General features: G+C 42.5%; 3 protein-coding genes across 3 annotated transcripts; all 3 read left to right on the top strand.

The window, feature by feature from the left end:
* The first annotated feature begins 2,408 nt into the window (after positions 1–2,408).
* On the top strand, positions 2,409–5,600 carry LOC147633588 (putative pentatricopeptide repeat-containing protein At3g01580). The gene has a single exon (XM_086805741.1). The coding sequence runs from the start codon at positions 2,409–2,411 to the stop codon at positions 5,598–5,600; it is 3,192 nt and encodes a 1,063-aa protein (XP_086661867.1).
* A 1,392-nt stretch (positions 5,601–6,992) lies between these two features.
* Positions 6,993–7,697, top strand: LOC147633589 (pentatricopeptide repeat-containing protein At4g25270, chloroplastic-like). The gene has a single exon (XM_086805742.1). The coding sequence runs from the start codon at positions 6,993–6,995 to the stop codon at positions 7,695–7,697; it is 705 nt and encodes a 234-aa protein (XP_086661868.1).
* Positions 7,698–8,406: 709 nt separating this feature from the next.
* Positions 8,407–11,738, top strand: LOC147633590 (pentatricopeptide repeat-containing protein At4g19191, mitochondrial-like). Its single transcript, XM_086805743.1, has 3 exons — positions 8,407–9,258; positions 9,372–10,164; positions 11,374–11,738. Exons 1-3 carry the CDS (start codon positions 8,407–8,409, stop codon positions 11,736–11,738), a joined length of 2,010 nt encoding a protein of 669 aa, XP_086661869.1.
* Positions 11,739–24,306: the final 12,568 nt, after the last annotated feature.

The following is a 24,306-nucleotide window of genomic DNA, read 5'->3' on the forward strand; positions in this document are numbered from 1 at the left end:
TGGCAGGAACTCAACAAGATTTTCGGCCGACTCAAAGAGCTCAAAGATTAACCTTCTCATGCAGTTCTACAAGCTCGACAAGAAGGAGACCGAGACCATGGCACAACACATCAGTGAATTCAAAGGTATCAAACAACAACGTAGTGCATTAAAGAAAGTCATTGAGAAAGATGAATCTATTGCTGTATTGCTAAAAAGTGTTGACAAAGAACCTTATGAATCAATTGTTGCTACACTAAAAAATATGCCCAACACTAAACTTCAAGATGTAGAATCATCTCTACTTCAACAAGAATCCAAATTCAAAGATAAAGAATCATTCAAATCACATTCAAGTGAGCAAGCACTGTATACAAAGGGTGGGAGATTTCAAAGGACAAATCAATCAACATCTCAACTTCCAAGATGCTATCACTGTGGAAAACTTGGTCATACCAAGAATGAATGTCGCAATAAAGATAAACCAAAGCTTGTTTGTGACTATTGTGGAAAAATTGGTCACCTAGAAGAAGATTGCTGTCAAAAAAAGAAGCACGCAAACTACATCGAGGCCAAAGATGTCCCAACTGAAGATGTGCTCTTCTAGAGAAAGAACTATTGTACTTTTCACCCCTCTTGTCTCTAAAAACAGTGTGATGTAATCAGCCTCTGAGGCCATATGATGCACTCAAGCTGAAATTCATAGCCAAAGTAGCTATAATGCCAAAGTAGCCTAGCACAAGAGGAGAGAGAGGAAGAGTGAAAGCCTAAAAATTGTGCCCAATCTAGCATCAAGGGGGGGTGTTGAAATGAGTGATGCTAGACTGCCAAGTCACCTAGCCAAGTTATCCCACATGAGCTATCATAGCTTTGTTGTACTCTCCTCATATAAAAGAGGACCATTTCAAGTAATGCAAAATGTAGCAAGCTCTCAAGCCTCTCTATGAGTGCAAATCTCAATCTTGTAACCTAATTGAGCTTGAGTCTTAAGCTAAATTAGCTTAGTTCATTCATTGTGTTTGTTATTAGGTGTCACCCACCCTAGCTTAGCTTCACACTAATCACATGTTAATTAGATTAGGTATCACCCACCCTAGCTTAGCTTCGCACTAATCACATGTTAATTAGATTAGGATTACGATCTAATTAGATAGTTGATTGTCAGTAGGGAGCTTGATCCATGAATTTTAACATATGTGTCCACCATTAACATAGAATGTTGACAAGAGGTACAACAATCAAATTAGCATGACCATCGTCATGAGAACCATCATAGATTAGGATTACGATCTAATTAGATAGTTGATTGTCAGTAGGGAGCTTGATCCATGAATTTCAACATATGTGTCCACCATTAACATAGAATGTTGACAAGAGGTACAACAATCAAATCAGCATGACCATCGTCATGAGAACCATCATAAGTGCCACTTTAGCATGACCATCATCATGAGAACCATCGTAAGTGCCACTTTAGCATGGCCATTGTCATGAGAGCCACTATGAGTGCCACTTTAGGGGCCACAAACATCGTCTCACTTGTGTGATGATGTCCATCAACATTGAAAATGTTCATTGTCTTCTTCTCAAGATCCTCTCTTGTCAAGATCCATGTCTCCTTCTTCTTATTGTTTCCATTCTCCATGTCTAGTTCTTCTTCTTGTTTCCATTGAAAATGTTCATTGTCTTCTTCTCAAGATCCTCTCTTGTCAAGATCCATGTCTCCTTCTTCTTATTGTTTCCATTCTCCATGTCTAGTTCTTCTTCTTGTTTCCATTCTCCATCACCACAATGGCATCTTTGCATTGGATTATTGTGCTTAGGCTATAGGTTTTAGACTAACAAAACCCAATTGCTCAAGGTTTTGAAGCCTCCCAAGTTTAATGGGAAGATGGTCGCAAGGCAACCACCATCAAAATTGGATACAGGAAATGACACTAACGATTGAGGCAATAGGTGGCTCTAATTTATTCTAGCTGCCTTCAATCAAGCTTCCATATCCAACCTCCCTTTGGACAACTGCAACGAGGCCCAGGGGGGCATTTTATTTGACCTGAAGCCTAAAGATGTTTGAAGATTTACTTTTGATAAATCACGCAGAAAATTAAAATTCTCTCTCACGAAATTGCTATGGCGATCATGTCTGCAATGTACTACCATCAGCATGATCATCACGTAGTCGACACAGCAAGAACAACACAATGAGCGATGAGAGAGTATGCTCTTTTCAAATACGTCGAAACAGTACAGGCTCGACACAAGAGAAGCCCTTGACACAAATCTCTTTCTCTTCAACAGCTCCAACAGAAGGTATGGCATGATGATGCTGATGTTTTTGCATGATGCATAACAGAAGATAAGGTATGATGATGTTAATGCAGATGGTGATGGTGATGGTGCTTCACCTCAAGCATAACAGAAGGTAAGGCATGGCTCCTCTTCCTCGCGTAAGTAATGACCTTCTCGAAGCTCTATGCAATGGTGGACAGCTGGACAGGGCCCTTGATGTCCTCTTTTGCATGGACACAGCCCCCTCCACCCACACCTACCTGTCCCTCCTCAAAGCATGCAACAAGAGCAAGGCCCTTACTCAGGCCAAGCAAGTCCATACCCATCTTGCCAAACATACTTGCCAGCTTACCGGATATCTTGCTGACTACTTGGTGATGACATTGGCAAAGTGCGGGGCAATCGAAGATGCCCTTGAGATATCTCGGAAACTGCCTCGCCGTACTGTTTACTCATGGACGGCATTAATTTCCGCGTACACAGAATGCGGCCAAGGCCAGGAAGCGCTCAAACTGCATCGATGTATGCAAGAGGATGGTGTGGAACCAAACCATTACACATTTGTCAGTCTTCTGAAAGCTTGTGGTAGCATTCCCAATCTCGAAGAGGGCCGGAAACTACATGCTGATGCCCGGAGGATGGGGTTTGGAGTGGATGTCTATCTTTGTACCACGCTTGTGAGTATGTATGGCAAGTGTGGGGCCATTGTAGAAGCAGAGAATGTGTTCAGTGTGTTGTCCCAGCATGATGTTGTGGCATGGAATGCAATGCTTGCAGCATATGTTGAGCAGGGCCTAGCAGACAAGGCTTTGCAATTGTATAGACAGATGCATGAGGAAGGATTGTGCTTAGACCAGCTGATGTTCATGATTGCCCTTCAGGCATGCAGCACTTTTGCAGAGAAGGAAGAGGGGGGATTGATCAAAGTAATGTCTTTGGAAATTGGAAGGGCATTACACGCTGATGCTCGGCGGGTGGGCTTTGTGTCGGGTGTGTTCATTTTTACCACCCTTGTGAACATGTACAGCAAGTGTGGGGCTATTGGAGATGCAGAGAATGTGTTCGTTACTGCATTGTCTCAGCGTAATAATGTGACATGGAATGTGATGATTTCAGCATATTTTGAGCACGACCAGGAAAAGAAAGCTTTACAGCTTTACAAACACATGCAAGAGGAAGGCACGATCACAGATCAGTACACATTTGCAATTGCTCTTCAGGCATGTGGTGCCCTTGCAGAGAAGGAAGAAGCTCTCATTGTGGATGGGCGACCGACCAAAATGATGTCTCTAGAAATGGGGAATGCATTACATGCTGATGCTCAGAGGATGAACTTTGCATCAGATATTTTTGTCAGTAACACCCTTGTTAGAATATATGGCAAGTGTGGAGCCATAGTGGAAGCAGAGGGTGTGTTTTGTAAGCTGTTCAATAGGGACATCGTATCATGGAATGCTTTGCTTTCAGCTTATGTTGAGCACAGCCAAGGAGAGAAGGCTTTACACTTGTACAAACAGATGCAAGAGGAAAATGTGAGTCCTGATGAGCTGGCATTTGTGATGGCTCTTCAAGCATGTGGCAAACTTGCAGAGAAGGAAGTAGGTATAGTTGTGGAGGGGCGACCAACCAAAGTGATGTCATTAGAAATTGGGCTAGAATTGCATGCTGATGCTCGGAGGAGGGGTTTTGCATCAGATATCGTTGTTGGTGATGCCCTTGTTAGAATGTATAGCAGGTGTGGGACCATTCTGTATGCAGAGGATGTGTTTGGTTCATTGTGTGGCCAACATGACGTAAGGTCTTGGACTGCGATGCTCTCAGCATATGTTGAGCAGGGCCATGGCGAGAAGGCTTTACAGTTATACAGCCAAATGCAGAAGGAAGGTGTGAGTCCAGATCAGCACACATTCGTGATGGCTCTTCACAGCTGCGGTACCCTTGCAGAAAAGGAAGAAGCTCTTGTTGTGGATGGGCGACTGACCAAAGTGATGTCTCTAGAAATTGGGAAGGCAATGCATGCTGATTCTCGGAGGAAGGGCTTTGCAACAGATATCTTCGTGTGCAACACACTTGTGAGTATGTATGGCAAGTGTCGGGCCATTGCTCAAGCAGAGGATGTTTTCAGTGCCATGTCCCAACATGATGAGGTGTCCTGGAATGCAATGCTCTCAGCGTACGTTGAGCAAGGAGAGGTGGTTTTGCAATTGTACAGACAGATGCAAGAGGAAAGCCTTAGCCCGAATCAGTTGACGTTTGTGATTGCTCTTCAGGCATGTAGCATTCTTTCAGAGAAGGAAGAAGCCACTGGTGTGGAGAGGATCAAAGCTATGTCTTTTGAAATCGGACAAGGAATACATTCTGATGCTCAGAGGAAGGGCTTTGCATCAGATGTCCCCATTAGTAACACTCTTGTGAGTATGTACAGCAAATGTGGGACCATTCAGGAAGCAGAGGGTGTGTTTAGCGCGATGTGTCAACGTGATACGGTGTCTTGGACTGCGATGCTCTCAGCGTATGTTGAGCAGGGCCAAGGAGAGAAGGCCTTACAGTTGTACAGACATATGCAAAAGCAAGGTGCTGTTCTGGATGAAGTCACTCTTGTCTGCATGCTGCAATCCTGCAGTGAAATGGGAAGCTTGGAGATATGTCGACAGCATCACTTTACCATTGTCTCTGCTGGGTATGATCTGAATCTTTCTCTGGCTGTCACTCTAATCCATACATATGGCAGTTGTGGAAGTATCGTAGATGCGCAAGCAGCCTTTGATGGGCTTCACCAGCCACACATTGCATCATGGAATGCATGCATTGCCAGTTATGCAGGAGAAGGGGATTGCAAAGCAAGTCTGTACATGTTTGAGAAATTGCAACTGGTGGGTATCGAGCCAGATGAAGTAACATTTATCACAGTTCTTAGAGCTTGCAGTCATACTGGCCTTGCTGTCAAAGGTTTTGAGTACTTTGAATACATGAGCAGAGTTTATAGCTTGTATCCAGACTTGAAGCATTATGGCATTATGGTGGACCTCCTTGGGCGGGCAGGGGACTTCAAAAGGGTAGAGGACATGTTGGGGAGGATGCCAATGCAGGCTGATCTGACCATGTGGTTGTGCCTGCTGGGTGCATGTCGTATACATGGCAATGTGGAAGTTGGGGAACATGCATTCAATCTCGCACTGAGTCTGCAGCCCAGACAAACTGCTGCATATGTTCTGATGTCAAATATATATGTTGAGGCTGGGCTGCAAGATTGTGCTAGCAAGCTTGAAAACTCTAGACCTGAAGAAGTTGCGTGGAGGAAACCTGCCCAGAGCTGGTATGCTCAAGTGTAGTAGGAAGTTCACCGTTTACACAATACTCCCACCATGCTTGTCGATCACGATCGAGTTACTCTTGAGTACATCAAACAAATGCATCCTTATTCTAGCTTTTTCTCATCTCCCTATCCATTAATTCAAACCCGCAAGAACTCCTTTGTGAGGCATCTTTCTGAAATACAGGTGAGTAACAGAGAGGAGATTGCCACAGAAAACTTAGTAGAAATGTGACTTGCACACAGAAGATTCCAAATTCTACCATTCTAGTGGGAGCAATAGCTCAATGGAACACCTATCCTGCATCTCAAAGTCAGAGAGTTTTCTGTGAACCTCAGACTCAACTATCGGAGGAACCCATTTCAAAACTACGTCTCAAAATCCTCCCAAATGCTTGGTTCGTTCCCGAACTCCTCTCACCCAGTCAAGGGTCCCCACTGGGATATCCCTCACCATCTGAACAGGCATCTAGAAACATGGTTCATTCCCCAACTCTTCTCACCCAGTCAAGGGTCCCCACTAGGATATCCCTCACCATCTGAACTTTCCGGGCATCTAGAAACATGGAATTCAAATGAATGTAACCTTCTGGATCCGCTCCTTCCAACTCTCTCTCAAGAAGCGGTCCTAGCTCCCTCAAAAATATTAAAGTGTACCCGTCCTGCCATACCTTCTGTTGTAGCTGTTGAAGAGAGAGATTTTTGTCAAGGGCTTCTCTAGTCGAGCCTGGACCATTTCGACGTGTTTGAAAAGAGCATACTCTCTCATCGCTCATTGTGTTGCTCTTGCTGTCGACTATGTGATGTTCCTGCTGCTGATGGTAGTACACTGTAGACGTGATCGTCATAGCAATTTCGTGAGAGAGAGAGAGAGAGAGAGAGAGAGAGAAATTTAATTTTCTGCGTGATTTATCAAAAGAAAATCTTCAAACATCTTCAGGCTTCAGGTCAAATAAAATGTCCCCCTGTGCCTCTCTTTGGACATTTTATTTGACCTGAAGCTTGAAGATGTTTGAAGATTTACTTTTGATAAATCACACAGAAAATTAAAATTCTCTCTCTCTTGCTCTCTCTCTCGCGCAAAATTGCTATGGCGATCACGTCCGCAATGTACTACCATCAACAGGAGCATCACGTAATCAACAGCAACAGCAACATCATGAGGGATGAGAGAGTATGCTCTTTTCAAACACGTCGAAACGATACAGGCTCGACAAGAGAAGCCCTTGACACAAATCTCTTTCCCTTCAACAGTTACAACAAAAGGTATGGCATGATGCTGATGGTGGTGATAAGGCATGATGATGATGATGTTTTTGCGTGATGCAAAACAGAAGATAAGTTATGATGATGTTAATGCAAGATGGTGATGGTGATGGTGCTTCACCTCAAGCGTAACAGAAGGTAAGGCATGGCTCCTCTTCCTCGCGTAAGTATCGAAACTCTATGCAATGGTGGTGGACAGCTGGACAGGGCCCTTGATGTCCTCTTTTGCATGGACACAGCCCCCTCCACCCACACCTACCTGTCCCTCCTCAAAGCATGCAACAAGAGCAAGGCCCTTACTCAGGCCAATAAAGTCCATACCCATCTTGCCAAACATACTTGCCAGCTTACTGGATATCTTGCTGACTACTTGGTGATGACATTGGCAAAGTGCGGGGCAATCGAAGATGCCCTTGAGATATCTCGGAAACTGCCTCGCCGTACTGTTTACTCATGGATGGCATTAATTTCCACGTACACAGAATGCAGCCAAGGGCAGGAAGCGCTCAAACTGCATCGATGTATGCAAGAGGATGGTGTGGATTCAAACCATTACACATTTGTCAGTCTTCTGAAAGCTTGTGGTAGCATTCCCAATCTCGAAGAGAACCGGAAACTACATGCTGATGCCTGGAGGATGGGGTTTGGGGTGGATGTCTATCTTTGTACCATGCTTGTGAGTATGTATGGCAAGTGTGGGGCCATTGTAGAAGCAGAGAATGTGTTCAGTGTGTTGTCCCAGCATGATGTTGTGGCATGGAATGGAATGCTTGCAGCATATGTTGAGCAGCGCCTAGCAGACAAGGCTTTGCAATTGTATAGACAGATGCATGAGGAAGGATTGTCCTAAGACCAGCTGATGTTCATGATTGCCCTTCAGGCATGCGGCACTTTTGCAGAGAAGGAAGAGGGGGGATTGATCAAAGTAATGTCTTTGGAAATTGGAAGGGCATTACACGCTGATGCTCGACGGGTTGCATTTGTGTCGGGTGTGTTCATTTTTACCATCCTTGTGAACATTTACAGCAAGTGTAGGGCTATTGGAGATGCAGAGAATGTGTTCCCGCTACTGCATTGTCTCAGTGTAATAATGTGATATGGAATGTGATGATATCAGCATATTTTCACCACGACCAAGCAAAGAAAGCTTTACAGCTTTACAAACACATGCAAGAGGAAGGCACAATCACAGATCAGTACACATTTGCAATTGCTCTTCAGGCATGTGGTGCCCTTGCAGAGAAGGAAGAAGCTCTCATTGTGGATGGGCGACCGACCAAAATGATGTCTCTAGAAATGGGGAATGCATTACATGCTGATGCTCAGAGGATGAACTTTGCATCAGATATTTTTGTCAGTAACACCCTTGTTAGAATATATGGCAAGTGTGGAGCCATTGTGGAAGCAGAGGGTGTGTTTTGTAAGCTGTCCAATAGGGACATCGTATCATGGGATGCTTTGCTTTCAGCTTATGTTGAGCACAGCCAAGGAGAGAAGGCTTTACACTTGTACAAACAGATGCAAGAGGAGAATGTGAGTCTGATGAGCTGGCATTTGTGATGGCTCTTCAAGCATGTGGCAAACTTGCAGAGAAGGAAGTAGGTATAGTTGTGGAGGGGCGACCAACCAAAGTGATGTCATTAGAAATTGGGCTAGAATTGCATGCTGATGCTCGGAGGAGGGGTTTTGCATCAGATATCGTTGTTGGTGATGCCCTTGTTAGAATGTACAGCAGGTGTGGGACCATTCTGTATGCAGAGGATGTGTTTGGTTCATTGTGTGGCCAACATGACGTAAGGTCTTGGACTGCGATGCTCTCAGCATATGTTGAGCAGGGCCATGGCGAGAAGGCTTTACAGTTATACAGCCAAATGCAGAAGGAAGGTGTGAGTCCAGATCAGCACACATTCGTGATGGCTCTTCACAGCTGCGGTACCCTTGCAGAAAAGGAAGAAGCTCTTGTTGTGGATGGGCGACTGACCAAAGTGATGTCTCTAGGAATTGGGAAGCCAATACATGCTGATTCTCGGAGGAAGGGCTTTGCAACAGTTATCTTCGTTTGCAACACACTTGTGAGTATGAATGGCAAGTGTCGGGCCATTGCTCAAGCAGAGGATGTTTTCAGTGCCATGTCCCATCATGATGAGGTGTCCGGGAATGCAATGCTCTCAGCATACGTTGAGCAAGGAGAGAAGGTTTTGCAATTGTACAGACAGATGCAAGAGGAAAGCCTTAGCCCGAATCAGTTGACATTTGTGATTGCCCTTCAGGCATGTAGCAATCTTTCAGAGAAGGAAGAAGCCACTGGTGTGGAGAGGATCAAATCTATGTCTTTTGAAATCGGACAAGGAATACATTCTGATGCTCAGAGGAAGGGCTTTGCATCAGATGTCCCCATTAGTAACACTCTTGTGAGTATGTACAGCAAATGTGGGACCATTCAAGAAGCAGAGGATGTGTTTAGCGTGATGTGTCAACGTGATACAGTTCTTGGACTGCGATGCTCTCAGCGTATGTTGAGCAGGGCCAAGGAGAGAATGCCTTACAGTTGTACAGACATATGCAAAAGCAAGGTGCTGTTCTGGATGAAGTCACTCTTGTCTGCATGCTGCAATCCTGCAGTGAAATGGGAAGCTTGGAGATATGTCGACAGCATCACTTTACCATTGTCTCTGCTGGGTATGATCTGAATCTTTCTCTGGCTGTCACTCTAATCCATACATATGGAAGTTGTGGAAGTATCGTAGATGCACAAGCAGCTTTTGATGGGCTTCACCAGCCACACATTGCATCATGGAATGCATGCATTGCCAGTTATGCAGGAGAAGGGGATTGCAAAGCAAGTCTGTACATGTTTGAGAAATTGCAACTGGTGGGTATCGAGCCAGATGAAGTAACATTTATCACGGTTCTTAGAGCTTGCAGTCATGCTGGCCTTGCTGTCAAAGGTTTTGAGTACTTTGAATACATGAGCAGAGTTTATAGCTTGTATCCAGACTTGAAGCGTTATTGCATTATGGTGGACCTCCTTGGGCGGGCAGGGGACTTCAAAAGGATAGAGGACATGTTGGGGAGGATGCCAATGCAGGCTGATCTGACCATGTGGTTGTGCCTGCTGGGTGCATGTCGTATACATGGCAATGTGGAAGTTGGGGAACATGCATTCAATCTCGCACTGAATCTGCAGTCCAGACAAACTGCTGCATATGTTCCGATGTCAAATATATATATGTTGAGGCTGGGCTGCAAGATTGTGCTAGCAAGCTTGAAAACTCTAGACCTGAAGAAGTTGCGTGGAGGAAACCTGGCCAGAGCTGGTGTGCTCAAGCGTAGTAGGAAGTTCACCGTTTACACAATACTCCCACCATGCTTGTCGATCACGATTGAGTCACTCTTGAGTACATCAAACAAATGCATCCTTATTCTAGCTTTTTCTCATCTCCCTATCCGTCAATTCAAACCCACAAGAACTCATTTGTGAGGCCATCTTTCTGAAATGCAGGTGAGTAACAGAGAGGAGATTGCCACAGAAAACTTAGTAGAAATGTGACTTGCACACAGAAGATTCCAAATTCTACCATTCTAGTGGGAGCAATAGCTCAATGGAACACCTATCCTGCATCTCAAAGTCAGAAAGTTTTCTGTGAACCTCAGACTCAACTATCGGAGGAACCCATTTCAAAACTGCGTCTCAACCTCCTAAATGCTTGGTTCGTTCCCGAACTCTTCTCACCCAATCAAGGGTCCCCACTAGGATATTCCTCACCATCTGAACTTTCCAGGCATCTAGAAACATGGTTCGTTCCCCAACTCTTCTCACCCCACCAAGTTCGTCCGTGGAATGTGCTCGGTTGTTGTGCCATCCACAACCTCTGAAACAAGATGAAAATAAAAAACAATTTCAAATAGAAACATAACTGCCACAAACCAACATTGATTCTCTCACCCCAAGAAGTTGTTTTCTCTAATGAGGGTATCATACATTCCACCAGCAACAATCCATATTTCTATCTACCACTTTGCCATAATCCCACCATGATCTTATATATTTGTATTTAGCTAAGCCATCCTCTTCACTTTCCACACACCTCCATTGCCTGCATAAAGGCTTATGCTCGTCCTGGTAATTCTTGACCACGTACTTCTGTGTATGTATGTGAGTCAAGGGTCCCCACTAGGATATCCCTCACCATCGGAACTTTCCGGGCATCTAGAAACATGGAATTCAAACGAATGTAACCTCCCGGATCTGCTCCTTCCAACTCTCTTTGAAGAAGCGGTCCTAGCTCCCTCAAAAATATTAAAGTACACCCGTCCTGCCTGTGTAATCTTCCCACCGTATACTTGGCAAGGAAGAAGCGACAGAGAGAAGTCTCAGCTGAAATTTCAACCACCTGCATGTCTTTAATGAGCAAAAGAGCAACCATGGGAAGCTCCAAAGGCCGTGTATGCTCTTTTAGCAAAAAGCAAGGGTTTGTTCATGCTTTCTTTTTTTAAAACTAAAGTCTGTGTGTGCCCATGAAAAGCAAACCGCACCGCAACTAAAGTCCGTGTGTGCTCAAAGGCTAAGGTGGTCAGGGCTTACGAGGAGGATGGGGGAGGGCTAGCCCTTCAAGTCTCTCACCACCACATTTCAGCAATACCAATCACAGCCCCACCTACAGATCACTGGCGAGCAGGCTCATGTGCCAAAGATGGGAGATTTGCAGTAGCATTGCAGTCTGGCACATATGACGAGCTAGACGCAATGAAGCCATTGAGGGTACCCACACTCCGCCAACAGAGTCTATCAAGAGCACTTGGCTCGATATCATACATACCCTCTGCTGCCAGTGGGGAAAGTTGCAACGTGGATCTAACCGCATGTGGAAGCAACGGGAAGCTTTCTTGAGGTGCTAGCGGCCTGGCCCTTTTCTCACTGATGGAGGTGGTGACCCCACTTGGCATTACAAACCACCTGTGTGGTTGTCCCCCTAGCGTCTCTTTCCCCTTGATTACTTGATTCCCGCGTGTACATGAGGCAAGTTTGTACCTAGCCCTTCGTGGTTGTTTGTAGCCCTTCTTGGCTTTTTTCAGTAACTAATAGAAGGATTTGATTACTTGATTCCCGCGTGTACATGAGGCAAGTTTGTACCTAACCCTTCGTGGTTGTTTGTAGCCCTTCTTGGCTTTCAGTAACTAATAGAAGGATCTTTTTCTAAGGGAAAAAAAAAGTCGATGTATGCCCATGAAAAGCAAACCGCCACAACTCTGCGTTAGCCCCACATTTTTTCCACAAAAAGCTAGTATTATGCCAACTAGAAAACACACATAGCTTTAAGCTAAAAGTAGATGATGGACACATCTCTGCTTCGATTAGCCATCTGCATGTGCTTTTATTAATGTGCGCTCCTTTCTACTAACGTGAACCTGCCATCTCCTCTAATATGTCCTAGCCCTCCATGGCTGCCACCACCACGTGGCAGGCCGTACAGGTTAGCTGTGTGTGGATGTGCTACAGAGGTTGATGCTGTTGTTTGCTGCACTGCAGATCAGCTGCCGCTGGCAGTTGTGTGTTGCCTTCACTTGGAAGAGGAGTAGTAAGGCTTACACCATAACCAGCACAAAGATGCGCCCTCCTACATATGGTCTCATAGTCGCCTCATACATGAGCTCGGGCTGCTTGCTCGCAACACATGCGACTAAGCCTCATGACTGCACACATCTTTTGCGTATGACATGCCGCCTTCTCTCTATTGACCTATACACATGCCAAAAAAAAAGTCAGAAAAACTAGCATACCTCTCATCAAGCAATAATAAACCCACAAGTCACTTGTATAGTGATTAATGCTGCTATAAATATCGAACTAGTCAGTAAAGCCAGTAAGTATGGGTTTACAAATAATCCACTTACCCCACCCTTATCAGCCTCCTTTGGGTTTTCAAATAATCCACTTTAGCCACCCTTGTTTCTTTCTCTCTCTTTTTAAAGCATGAGGGATTATATTAGAACAAAACCGAACCGATTACAAAATGCTTTTTACATACACAGAGAAGCATAACTCTTTAACGGATAGATCTTTTGAATGCTACAAGTTCTGATATTTTTTCTACTACTGATTCATCCCTCTGGTTGACGATCCTCATCTCTTCTTCTATTTCTTCCCATGCTTGATTGAACTGGGAGTTTGCTGCTTGGGTAAGTTTATCAAGTTTCTTGTTGGCTCTGCTGACTGACTCTTGGTGCTTTCGTTGGAGCTTCTTCATTGTTAGTTCTTTGTCCAGTTCTAGTGCTGACTTCTTGGTATTGACAACAGATTTATCCACCTTTGTTAGCACCTGGCTGCAGACAAAGAAGACTACTCATGGTGTGAACCGGGTCCCTGTGCAGGGCTTGAAAAACAAATGCATTTCTGGATAGCCAAATAGACCATAAAAAGCAAGCTCTTATTAACGACGACCAGAGATGAGAAGAACATCCGATAGACTCGCCCAGAACCACTTGAGACCATGATAAAGATGGCTTGATTGGAGACTGACATTCCAGCAGCAGTATACGTGCCTTCTTATTTGTTGGACAGGCCCAAAAAAGATGAGTGACAAATTCTGGGTGGTTCCGACATTTAGGGCAAGTGCTTTGACCTATACCCAACTTGGCGGCCCTTTCATTGGTCCATACTGCGTGGTGTAGGATCAGCCAGAGGAGACAGGAGAATTTGGAGGGAATTAAGCTAGACCAAATGTTTTTGAACTTGTTGTACCATGTTTTCCTATCCCAAAAAATATTCCAACGCTGATTTAGCTTTACATGGGTTGGAGCAAGGTTGGCATACTTTGGTATAAGGAGGAGGGCCACCCTTGTTTCAAAACTCATCAAGATCAAAACACGAATATATCAATAATAAACCCACAAGTCACTTGTATAGTGATTAGTGCTGCTATAAATATCGAACTAGTGATTAATGCTGCTATAAATATCGAACTAGTCATAAATAGCCAGTAACTATGGGTTTACAAATAATCCACCTTGCCTTCTTTGGGTTTCAAATAATACCCTTCTTTCGGTTTACAAATAATCCACCTTAGCCACCCGTATTAGCCTTCTTTCCCTAATCCCAGCGCTCCCCTGATCCTAGGGATTAGTGTTAGGTACATAAATAACATAAATGGCTGGTGATGTTCAGGGACTGAGTTGCAGCTGGTAGCGACAGTGGTTGGCGTAGGGGGTGCTTGAATGTTGAAGATGAAGAACGAAGCGGGACCCTTATATTGGCAGCAGCAGAACAAATGTGGGCGGCCACACTTGTCCTCTCCAAGACCTGGCATCTACCTCTACGCGCCCTACTCTCCGGAGTCCATTCAGGAGTCTGCCCATTGCCCACGATGCCACCTATATCTCTCCCAGGCTATCTGCCTAGGATGGACAAACGCGTGGAAGGACTGCTATTGTAAGGATTCTGCCTTCTCGAACCAAGCGAGCTAGTCGGACATGTCCGTTGTCTTGTTGTCACGTGAGTAGCTCGTACCTGATGATGGAGGCTGCCCAAACACAGCCTAAACTCTGCTAACTGGGATTGTACAATGCATTTGCATCACACTTCCCCACTACAACTGCAGTTGTCTCTGCATTTGCATGGCCTTCTGATAAGCTCGCAATAACAGGCGAGACTCGTCTGTGATCTGGTCCCAGTAACATTGAAGCATTGTAAATTATGGTCTTGTTCATTAGAACCATTTCTTAATCTATTATGGTTAGGAAGGAATGAAATTCATAAAGTTGGAATTTTCTTTATGGTTAGAAGTTCAGTAGATGTTTATCTGAAGAAAATCCTTAAGAATCAAAATTAGAAGTAAACCGAATAATTTTGGTTAGACCACGACTGTGAGAATGGTGGCCACTAAACTACTTGCCCATCTCTCAAATTTGAATCAAGCAAAAACCTCGTGGTGATGAATTCCAATTTTCGACACAAAGAATAGACTACCGTTGAATTAGCGTAGTTTTTCCTTAACCAAAATTACCAAGAATCTAGTTGGAAATTCAGTCAAATGATGGGTAGATTACCCTGATGAGAGATCAATGATTCTCATTAAGAAAATCTGGATTACAAGAAAAGGGTTTTGTGGAACCAATCTCGAACCGGGAATTCTACTTGCATAGAACCTTTGTTTTCTTTTAAAGGACTGTTTTACGCCAGAATGTTGGAGGAAGCATTTGTATGTGTTTAACTAAGAAGAGACTCATTGTAACAGCTGGCGGGGAGTCGTCGAGGGACGTCGCTTGCGGAGGTCTTGACCAGCCTCGGTATGGTTAAAATGGTATGCTTCCTGTACGATGGGCGAGGACCGACGACAAAGCGGTCCCTGAGTGAAGTGCTAAGACACCTAAGTAGGATCCTAGAGGGTTTTGACCAAGTGATGCACAGGCTTGCGGTTGCTAGGACACCCATGCGTACGTCAAGGAAGATACGGATGAACTAAAAATAATTACTTTTGTGAACTAAATTTTGATATTGGATCTCGTTGGTTGACTAGCTGGTCTTGAACGGAGAGTCCGGATGATATATTTTGTAAAATAATGGACTCAATATTTTGGAGGATTATGATCAGTAATACTATGATTTCATTGAAAAATTATTTTAAAGACAGTCGAATCTGTTATAATGGCAATTTCATATTAGGTGTGTAAGTGGTATGCTTACCTTAAAGTTTGCTTAAAGCGCCGGCTAGGGGGCTTGGGAACTCTTTTTCTCGGTACCTGGGTAAAACATGACCAAATTTTTATAAAGGAATCCCACCAATACAATGGTTGGGAGTTTGGCTAACCCATGGGCCGATTGGGGTTAGACTGGATTGAGGGATTCCTGCGATACAAATAGTTACAATTAAGTTACGTTAGTTAGATTAAGTCCTAGGAAGACCCTTGTTCTGTGGGAGGAAATCAGCGGCTGTGCCTCGCTAAAGGAGGAAAAAAGCGGTGATTCTATGGACCAAGTGTAAGTCTCTTCTTTGATCTGATCATGTGACTTTTGGGTTCGATCAGATCATCAGTTTGGATAGTTAAGAGGTTGACCAATTCTCCCGTTAAATGATTTCCCTGGTGGGATCCATGTTGCTTGCTAATGAACGGAGTGCCTATCCATGGTGATAGCTTTACAGAGGTGGATGTAGCTTCGTTTGACACCTTGCTGGCTGGAAGTGGATATTTTTCTAGAATCCACAAAACCAAAGTAGCTCATGGTGTGGATCATGCAGATTATGCTTGTATGTAGGATGCAATAGAGCATAGATTGAGGGTTCTTGTGTTGAGCCTACAAAGCATGATGAAGATATGGACACAACGCTTAATTGGCTTCTTGTGCACACACTCTTATGCTATTTAGTAGAATTCTTCAAAGATGATGTGCCATGTTCATTGATTCGAGCTCTAGGTGTTGTCCCATTTATGGTACATAAGCATGTAGTAGGTCACCTGGAGCTTCATTGACATATCTTTTCGATCGCAGTGTTATGCTTATGTTCTGTCTACTCCATGCCAGTGGAGTGTGGACATACTTATGGAAACATGGTTTTATGTTTTCCTTGTATATGATCATGTGTGGATGACACTGTATTTGATGGGTTCCCAACCCTGGCATGTTGCCATGAAATGAATGCACTATACGTGCACTAGATACATGTTTTGTGCACGACACTAGCATGACGGTTTGAGTCATCGGATTGGAAATCCAGCCCACCGGGTGTGCCAAGTGTTATCCCATGTGAGTGCACTCCATGTTAACCACCCTTAGTTGCCATTAATCCTTCACCTACCCTTAACAGCCACCCTTCACCTACCTTAGGTCTTCACCTACCTTATGAGTTTTTTGTATAGGCATTGACGATCAAGGATTTTCGGTGAGCAAGAATCCACAATCGAAACCTTTCTTTTCCTCTTCTTCATCCCTCTCTTTTCTATGTTTTCCTTTTCTTTGCACACAGTTCTCTGTTAGGGCTGAGAACCTAATAGTGATGGGGCTAGGACATCATAAATGTTCCATCCTCCATTGCTCTACCTCTTGCTCTTGACAATCCTCCAGGGATAACACATGTGAACAAGTTATTCACATGTTCTCATGTTACCGTTCACAAAATAATAGGTCACTTGCCATTTGGGAACCCCTTAAAAGCTTGGCTATATATGGGAATAAGCTATTCACATGTTCTCATGTTACCATCTTCACATAATAGCAGGTCAGTGGCCACCTAAGAATATTTTTTATGCCCGAGAAAGATAATTTTTTTAGGCCTTTGTGAAAGCTTTGTGAATATAACATGTGATCACAAGATTTTTTGTGTTATTAACGTATGTTATTAACATGTTCACATGTTCTCGTTTACGTCAGTGAAATCCCTACAATCCTCACTTGATGGGATCCGCCAATTGAATAGATAACACTTTGATCATCATGTCACTACAAGGAATTGAAGAAGTCTGGTCCCATACCTGCTAAACTAGATTCTACACTACCAAGAAAGGTAGGATGTAGCAGCAAGCATGCAGAATTCACAATCACAACATGGTTCAAGGGGGTCGAATTGTAAACTAAATATGTTAACAAATGCACTCTCACAAAAAACCTCACCCGAGGATCCACAAAAATATCATGAGTGGGTTTGGAAGTAAGGAATACTGAGAACTCCTCTTAAAAGGATCATTTTGTAGAGTCGGCATCCAATATGGGTACACTAGTGTCGCACCAAGAGAAATCCATTTCTCAAGAATTAAAAAGGCAACATTCAAGCATCCTTGTTAATGACACCTATCATTTTTTAGCGTGGTTATGCTTCTTGTAACTCATTATTATGTAACGGTGCTAAGCACTTCATGTAAAACATATATGGGATGACCGAGCTTACGACTTGTGTAATGCATGTCCAAGGAATAAGCCTGGGTGTACATAGAGCTAGGAAATCATCTTTGGGCCCCCGATTGTTAAATGGCGGGCCAATTATTGTAAAAAGAGAGCTTGTGTATATAAATGACTTAGAAATATGAAAAGGGACAATCCCATTATCACAATTGATTTTTTCCTTCTCTCTCTCTTTAACTCTCTTGTGGCTAAGGTGGTAGGCTTGTGTTTGTTGATGCTTGCTTGCTTGATTGTGGTTATGTGTATGTAGGTGATGGTTCTTGTCTTGTTTCCTCTTCTCCCTCTTCTTGTCTTCTTCTTGAGATCATTGTTGCACACATGTTTCTTGCCACACCTCAAAACCACTATAAAGTCAAATTCAAGAAGAATCAACAACCACGTGCTATTTTTCATATGGAACACGGTTTTCTCACAAGATACAACAAGGCTTGATTATCAACATAAAATACAAATTTGTTAGCAAATAAGGTAATGCTAAAATTTCTTTATGGCATAAACCATTGCTAACCCTTCAGGATCAATGGTAGCATAATTTATTTTAGCCTTGTCTACTTTTCGACTTGCAAAACTAATAGGATATTCTAACTTGTGTTCTCTTGGCTATGCTAGGATGCATCTAGTTGTAAAGTTTGAGGCATCAATAATGTGCACATGGAAGATGATGTCCTAGACAGATTCTTGTAAGATTGGAGCACTTTCAAAGTCTTGCTTTAGCGTGTCATAACCTTGTTGATACTCCTTGGTCTATATAAATACAACCAATAGCACTTTCTAAGTCTTGCTTTAGCGTGTCATAACCTTGTTAATTCTATACAAATACAACCAATACCTTGAACAAAGGACGAACTGTCTCTACATAGAAAAAGAATAAAATGACTCTAGTAGCCGACCCATGAATCTCTGGAATCCCATGTAGTTTATTGGTGGGGGAAAAATTCCAAGATGACCTTGATTTTTATCTCATCAATGAAAATCCCATTTTTGGACACCAAGAATAACTTTGTGGTTCACCCAAAATTTGGTATTTGCAAGGGTTTAAGGATATGTGGTGAAATTGACACCTTTCAAACACCCTTTTTAACCATGCTAGGTGCTCTTTCCAAGATGAATGAATGCACAAGTCATCCAAGAAAGCTTCAAGAAACTTTCTTAAGAATTCCTTACAATCAATATTCACATAAGTCTTTGGAATATGGTTGGTGCATTGGGTAGGCCAAATGACACAGTGTAAGTCAAGTTCTTATTCTTTCTCTTTATCAGCTATTCCTTGGCACTAATGGAGAGGTTGCATTAGTCTCATCACTCTCATAGTATTGTCCTAGTTTATTCAATGGTATTTTGACCACAGACTTGATGTTATCCTTATCCATTTGAGGCCTTGGTGTAGTCTCATAGAAAGAATGGTGTTAATGCTTTTCTGCAAAGGATGGTAGCCCAACATTAAGTTTCCTTTAAGAAGAGCTTTTAGTGCAACAAAGAGTTTGGGTCTCCACACAGATGTGTAATGATTGTGGTCTAAGTTTTTGAAGCCATGAAATCCATCAACTTAGGAGTTCTGATGGGACACTCAGAGACTTGGTGTGGTCCCTAACTAAGATATCATTAAAGAGGCATTCTCTTGAGTTGTTGACATCTCGACCTCTTCCTAGCTAGTATATAGGTTTGACTCTACCTCTTGCATCAACTACAAAGTATTTTGGATAAAGCTCTATGGAGTCTATGTGGAGTCCTCAGCGACATGTGATGTACTGTACAAGTCAGCCTCGTATTCTAGACACTCAAAAGATTCCTCAAAACCTATTTGGTTTAATGGTGTAATCCTCGGAGGTGGAGGTTGAGGTCCCAAAACTGGTGGAGGTAGTGATACATTTTGTGCATTGTAAATCCCCTTTGTAATAGGTTGTTGTGCCATTTTCTCAAGCATTAGGTTAACGTATTGTGGTAGGAATTATGGCTTGTGGCTATGATGAAGCTAGGTTAGAAGAATTAGCAAGGTTTTGTAAACACGTGTGACATTGTGGAGCCTCATGACCATAAAGTCCACAAAAAACACAATTCTCATTATAGTGTGCCCTTAGGTCTGGACACTCATTGGTTGAATTCCCTTTGTTGTGGCAGATTGAGCACCATTGAAGCTCTCTCCTTGGGTATATATGTATATTTTTAGGAGCTTTATTTGTCTTCAACCCCTCTAGGACCTGGAGTGCTTTATTTGTCTTCAACCCCTCTAGGACCTGGAGTGCTTTCATGAAGTGTGTGAAATTTATCTCTGCTAAAGTGTTACCTTTAGCAATGGATTTGATAGTAGAAGATCTATGTCTAGTGATTCTGGAAGGAACAAATTTATTCGATGCTTTGTCTCCCTTGACCATTCGATTATCTTCTAATTGGATGGCATTTGTCCCCTGTAGTGATCCCTCCAATGACTAAGCCACTATAGATTGCTTCATGTTTAAGCCCATGGATGAATCTATCAAGCAATTAATTATTCAAATAATGTTCATTGGGAAGGAAATGAGAGTTCAAATGATTGATCCGGCTTATGAAATCTCATACTTACTCCTCTTCTTCTCTCTCTAAAATGTGTATCTGTGAAGCTACACCCCATAAGACTCCTTCATACACAAATTGCTTCAAGAACAATCTCCTAAGAGCGGTGAAGTTCAATCGTTCCTCAATCCTGAGAGTTCTACACTAATCCCTAGCCATACCATTTAATGTTAGACTAAAGGCATTGGTCTTGGGTGGCAACCTCATTCTCTTCTCCTATGACCCACATACTTGATCAAATACCTCAAGGTATCTCCTAGGATCACCATCTCTAGTGAATCTTTAAGTTAGCTCAGCTATTTAGGCAACCTTTCCATAGCTATGTCGACCCCCATCTTTCATAACACACACTATGCTCTCAACTACCGCTCTTCCCAAGGCTTGTGCAAAAGCAACTGGGTCTATGGGGCTGGAATGATAGGTCCATGTACAACACACAACACCACATGAGGATACATTGGTCTAAATCCTGGTGGAACTAGGATGTGGTGTAGGTGTACACACGGTATTGTATAAGGATACATTGGTCTAAATCCCAATGGAACTAGATGTGCAACATAAGGCGTGTGTCCTATTGTTTTTACTGGTGCCCTAATAGGTGATGTAATCATGTGGACATTAAGTACAGTCGATCTCAACAAGAGTTGGTAGCACACTCACTTTAGGAAATAGATGTGTCATGGGTACACTAGAACGAGATGTGACGAATGGTGGCTGTGAAGTTGATGATACTCTCGGAATGGCTGTAGTAGATGTGCCAAGTCCAGGGAGGACTGTGTGGAAAGTGGGGTAGCTGCTACTGTGGTGGTGGTTCTATGGCTCAGAGGTAATAATGATGTGTGCAGTTACCACTCAATTAGGTTGTGCACTGTAGTGTTGTGGGTAGAGACAACTCTAGGATGTAAGAATGTGAAATTTATGCTAGCATGCTCTTGAGTCCCTACTTGGTCTCATAAGATAGAATATGTAGGTGGGTCCATGGTATAGCCAGGTGATACTACAAAAATAGGATCCGTTGGGCTCACATGGGGTATTACCATTTCACTCATTGTGGGTGTTCTTTATTTGGATATCTCGACTTGCATCATAGGAGGTATTTGGATCCTTTCATGCTCTGTATAGTAAGATTCCTCCCTCCATCTTTTGAGGTGTACAGGTGTAAGAACCTCCCCTCTTCTGATCTTGTAATTATTCCCTTCTCTGAAATAGAAGAAAGATCGTGTTTTACCTTGTTTTGGCTTGGAGAGAGAAAATGTCTAGAGGGAGGTAATCCAAAATTGAGATATTTTTGGATATAAAAATCCTCCTAGTGTCTAAAATGGTTTCCCCTGAAATAGAAATTCAAAAAGAACTTTCCAATGTGCAATTGGAATTAATTGAAAGTGTGTATAAAGGACCTTAGCCTAAGGGTCTAGATTTTCAAAAAAAAAATAGATTATGGTCCAATTAAGGTTCCTATGGGCCAATAGGACCAATCCAAGTGTGAGGAGGAGATAAATCGAATGAATAAAATAAAATACCCAAAATGGAGTAAATGCCCACATAAGATGAAGAGTTGACTGAGTACAAGTTTTATTAGTTAAAAACTATGAGATATTACTAAAAAAAAGAGATATTTTGGTATAATGATACATTTTTGACACCTTGGTAAGGAAAAGGGGGGACTTCAAGGAGGCGCCTATTTCACACATGTGGTGGAGTTTTTAACTCAAAAAAATTTGTGATATTTTTATCTCTCCTCTCTCCTGGATCAGACCAAATCAAAAGGGAGCCAAACTAGGTCCAAATCTTGCCCAAATTCAGCCATGAAAATTTCTAGAACCTAGTTGGACTTGGTTAGAGGCCTCCCTCACCTATAAATAGATCCTTAGTCTTTTGTTAAAAAATCTTTCAACTATACCATGCCATTATTATACTAAAATAATGATATTTTTTATTATCCCTTAAAAATCCTCTTCTTTTGGAGAGAGTGGAGCCTCTCTCTCTCTTCAACCATCCTTGGAGCTTTCCTTTTAACACACAAACTAATTGATTGGTTGGTGGACTTATTCTATGATAGAGAAGCAAGCAAAAACAAGAGGTAAAGTGTAATTTTATGGTTTTGTTCTACTATTCTCAATGTTTTTACTTCTCAACCCCTCTCAAGCTTGAGAAGTTTCTTAATTAAGTGTTTATAATGCAAATCAAGCTTTTCTTTAAGAGTTGTAATGAATAATTAAGAAAAGTTTACATTTATGCTTAATTTAGGATGCTTCTCTCCCCCCCAAAGAATGGTCATTCCTATGACTAATTCTCGTGGAGAAATTCTCAATTCATAAATCAAACTCTAGGCTTGTGAAGCTAGAGGTTAAGAAAATAGTTTTTATACTTTTATGCTTCTAAAATTATGGTAATCTTATGAGTTAAATCCATAAATTGGATTTAAGGTTAAAAGATAGTTATACTATCATAATTACATTACTAAGTCTTATTCTTTTTTAAAATATTAAAAATTGTCAGTAATAGCAGCGGAGCTATGGTAAACTTTTTAAGAAATTGATACATAATTCATTATGTGATGTGAATGGATGTGATGTGATGTGATGTAAATTGGGATAGATGTGAATGAATGAGATGTGATGAGAATGGATGTGATGTGAATCGAGATAGATGTGAATGAATGAGATGTGAGGTGAAATAGATGTGATGTGATGTGGATCGGGGTAGATATGAATAGATGAGATGTGGATGAATGTGATGTGATGAGATGTGGATATAGGTAGATGCGAGTGGATGAGATGTGATGATATAAATGTGGAAAGATGTGATGAGATGAAAAATGATGTGATTGGATGAGAAGGGATGGACGATGGGAATACACATGATTGGACTTGGATTAAGTAATGTGGATTGAAGTGGAACAATGTGGAAAGACGAGAGTTCGTTATAGAAACTATATTTATGACTTGTTTTTAAATGACTATTTTATGTCAAGAATGCTAGGGAAGCATTTTGACCATCTTGTGAATAAGGTCGTGGAGACCTAAATAATAAAGTTACAATAGCTGACGGAGAGTCAACGGAGGACGTCTCGCGTAGCACGGTCGGCCGAGGTCTTGACCAGCCTCAGTTTGATTTAAATGGTGAGCTTCCGGGTACGGTGGAAGAGGGACCAAGGAAGCGGCCTATGAGTGAAACGCTAGGTGACCTACGAAGGATCCTAGAGGGTGCTGACCATACAGTGCTCGGGCTCTGGGTCGCCGAAGATACCCACATGTGCATCGAGGAAGATATTGGAACAAGGAGTAAGAGTTGTTTTTTGAATTCAGGCATGGATCTGGTTGATTGACCTTGCTGGTCCTCAACGGATGAGTCCATGGCTCTTTTATATGAATCTGTTGGTTGATCTTGCTGATCTTGAGCAGAGAGTCCATCTGGATTTTTATAAGTGAATATATTTCTGGTTACTATGAGCTAGGAACTATTGAAAAGGCCCTCAGGTGGTGAGCCATCTGGTTTGCTAATGATGCCATAGGTACATCGATGAAGGAATGATTCGAAATTAGAATTCAACCAGATATTTTGGAGGATTATGGTCAGTGATTCTATGGTTTCATTAAAAGATTGTTTTAAAGACAGTTGAATCTATGAAACATGCAATTTCATATTGGGTGTGTAAGTGGTGTGACTATCTTGAAGTTTGCATGAAGATCCGGTTAGGAGGCCTGGGAACTCTTTTCCCTAGTACCCGGAATAAAACCTAACCAAATTCCTAAATGGATCCCATCACTACAGTGGTTGGGCGGTTGGCTAACCCATGGGACTGCTGGATGGGGTTAGGCTGGACTGATGGATCCCTAAAATGAGACTCAATTCTATTATGATACAATAGATAAAGTAAATCTCGAATAGTCCTTGTTCTATGGAAAAGAATCAACAGCTGTGCCTCTCTCAATAAGGAAAAAAGGTTGGTCTCTATGATCCAAGTACAAGTCTCTTCCCTGACCTGACCGTGTGACTTACGGTTTCAATCGGA

The sequence above is a fragment of the Cibotium barometz genome, chromosome 12, assembly GCF_041138505.1.
Source record: "Cibotium barometz isolate CiBa-2024 chromosome 12, ASM4113850v1, whole genome shotgun sequence".
In the NCBI taxonomy this organism is placed as follows: domain Eukaryota; kingdom Viridiplantae; phylum Streptophyta; class Polypodiopsida; order Cyatheales; family Cibotiaceae; genus Cibotium; species Cibotium barometz.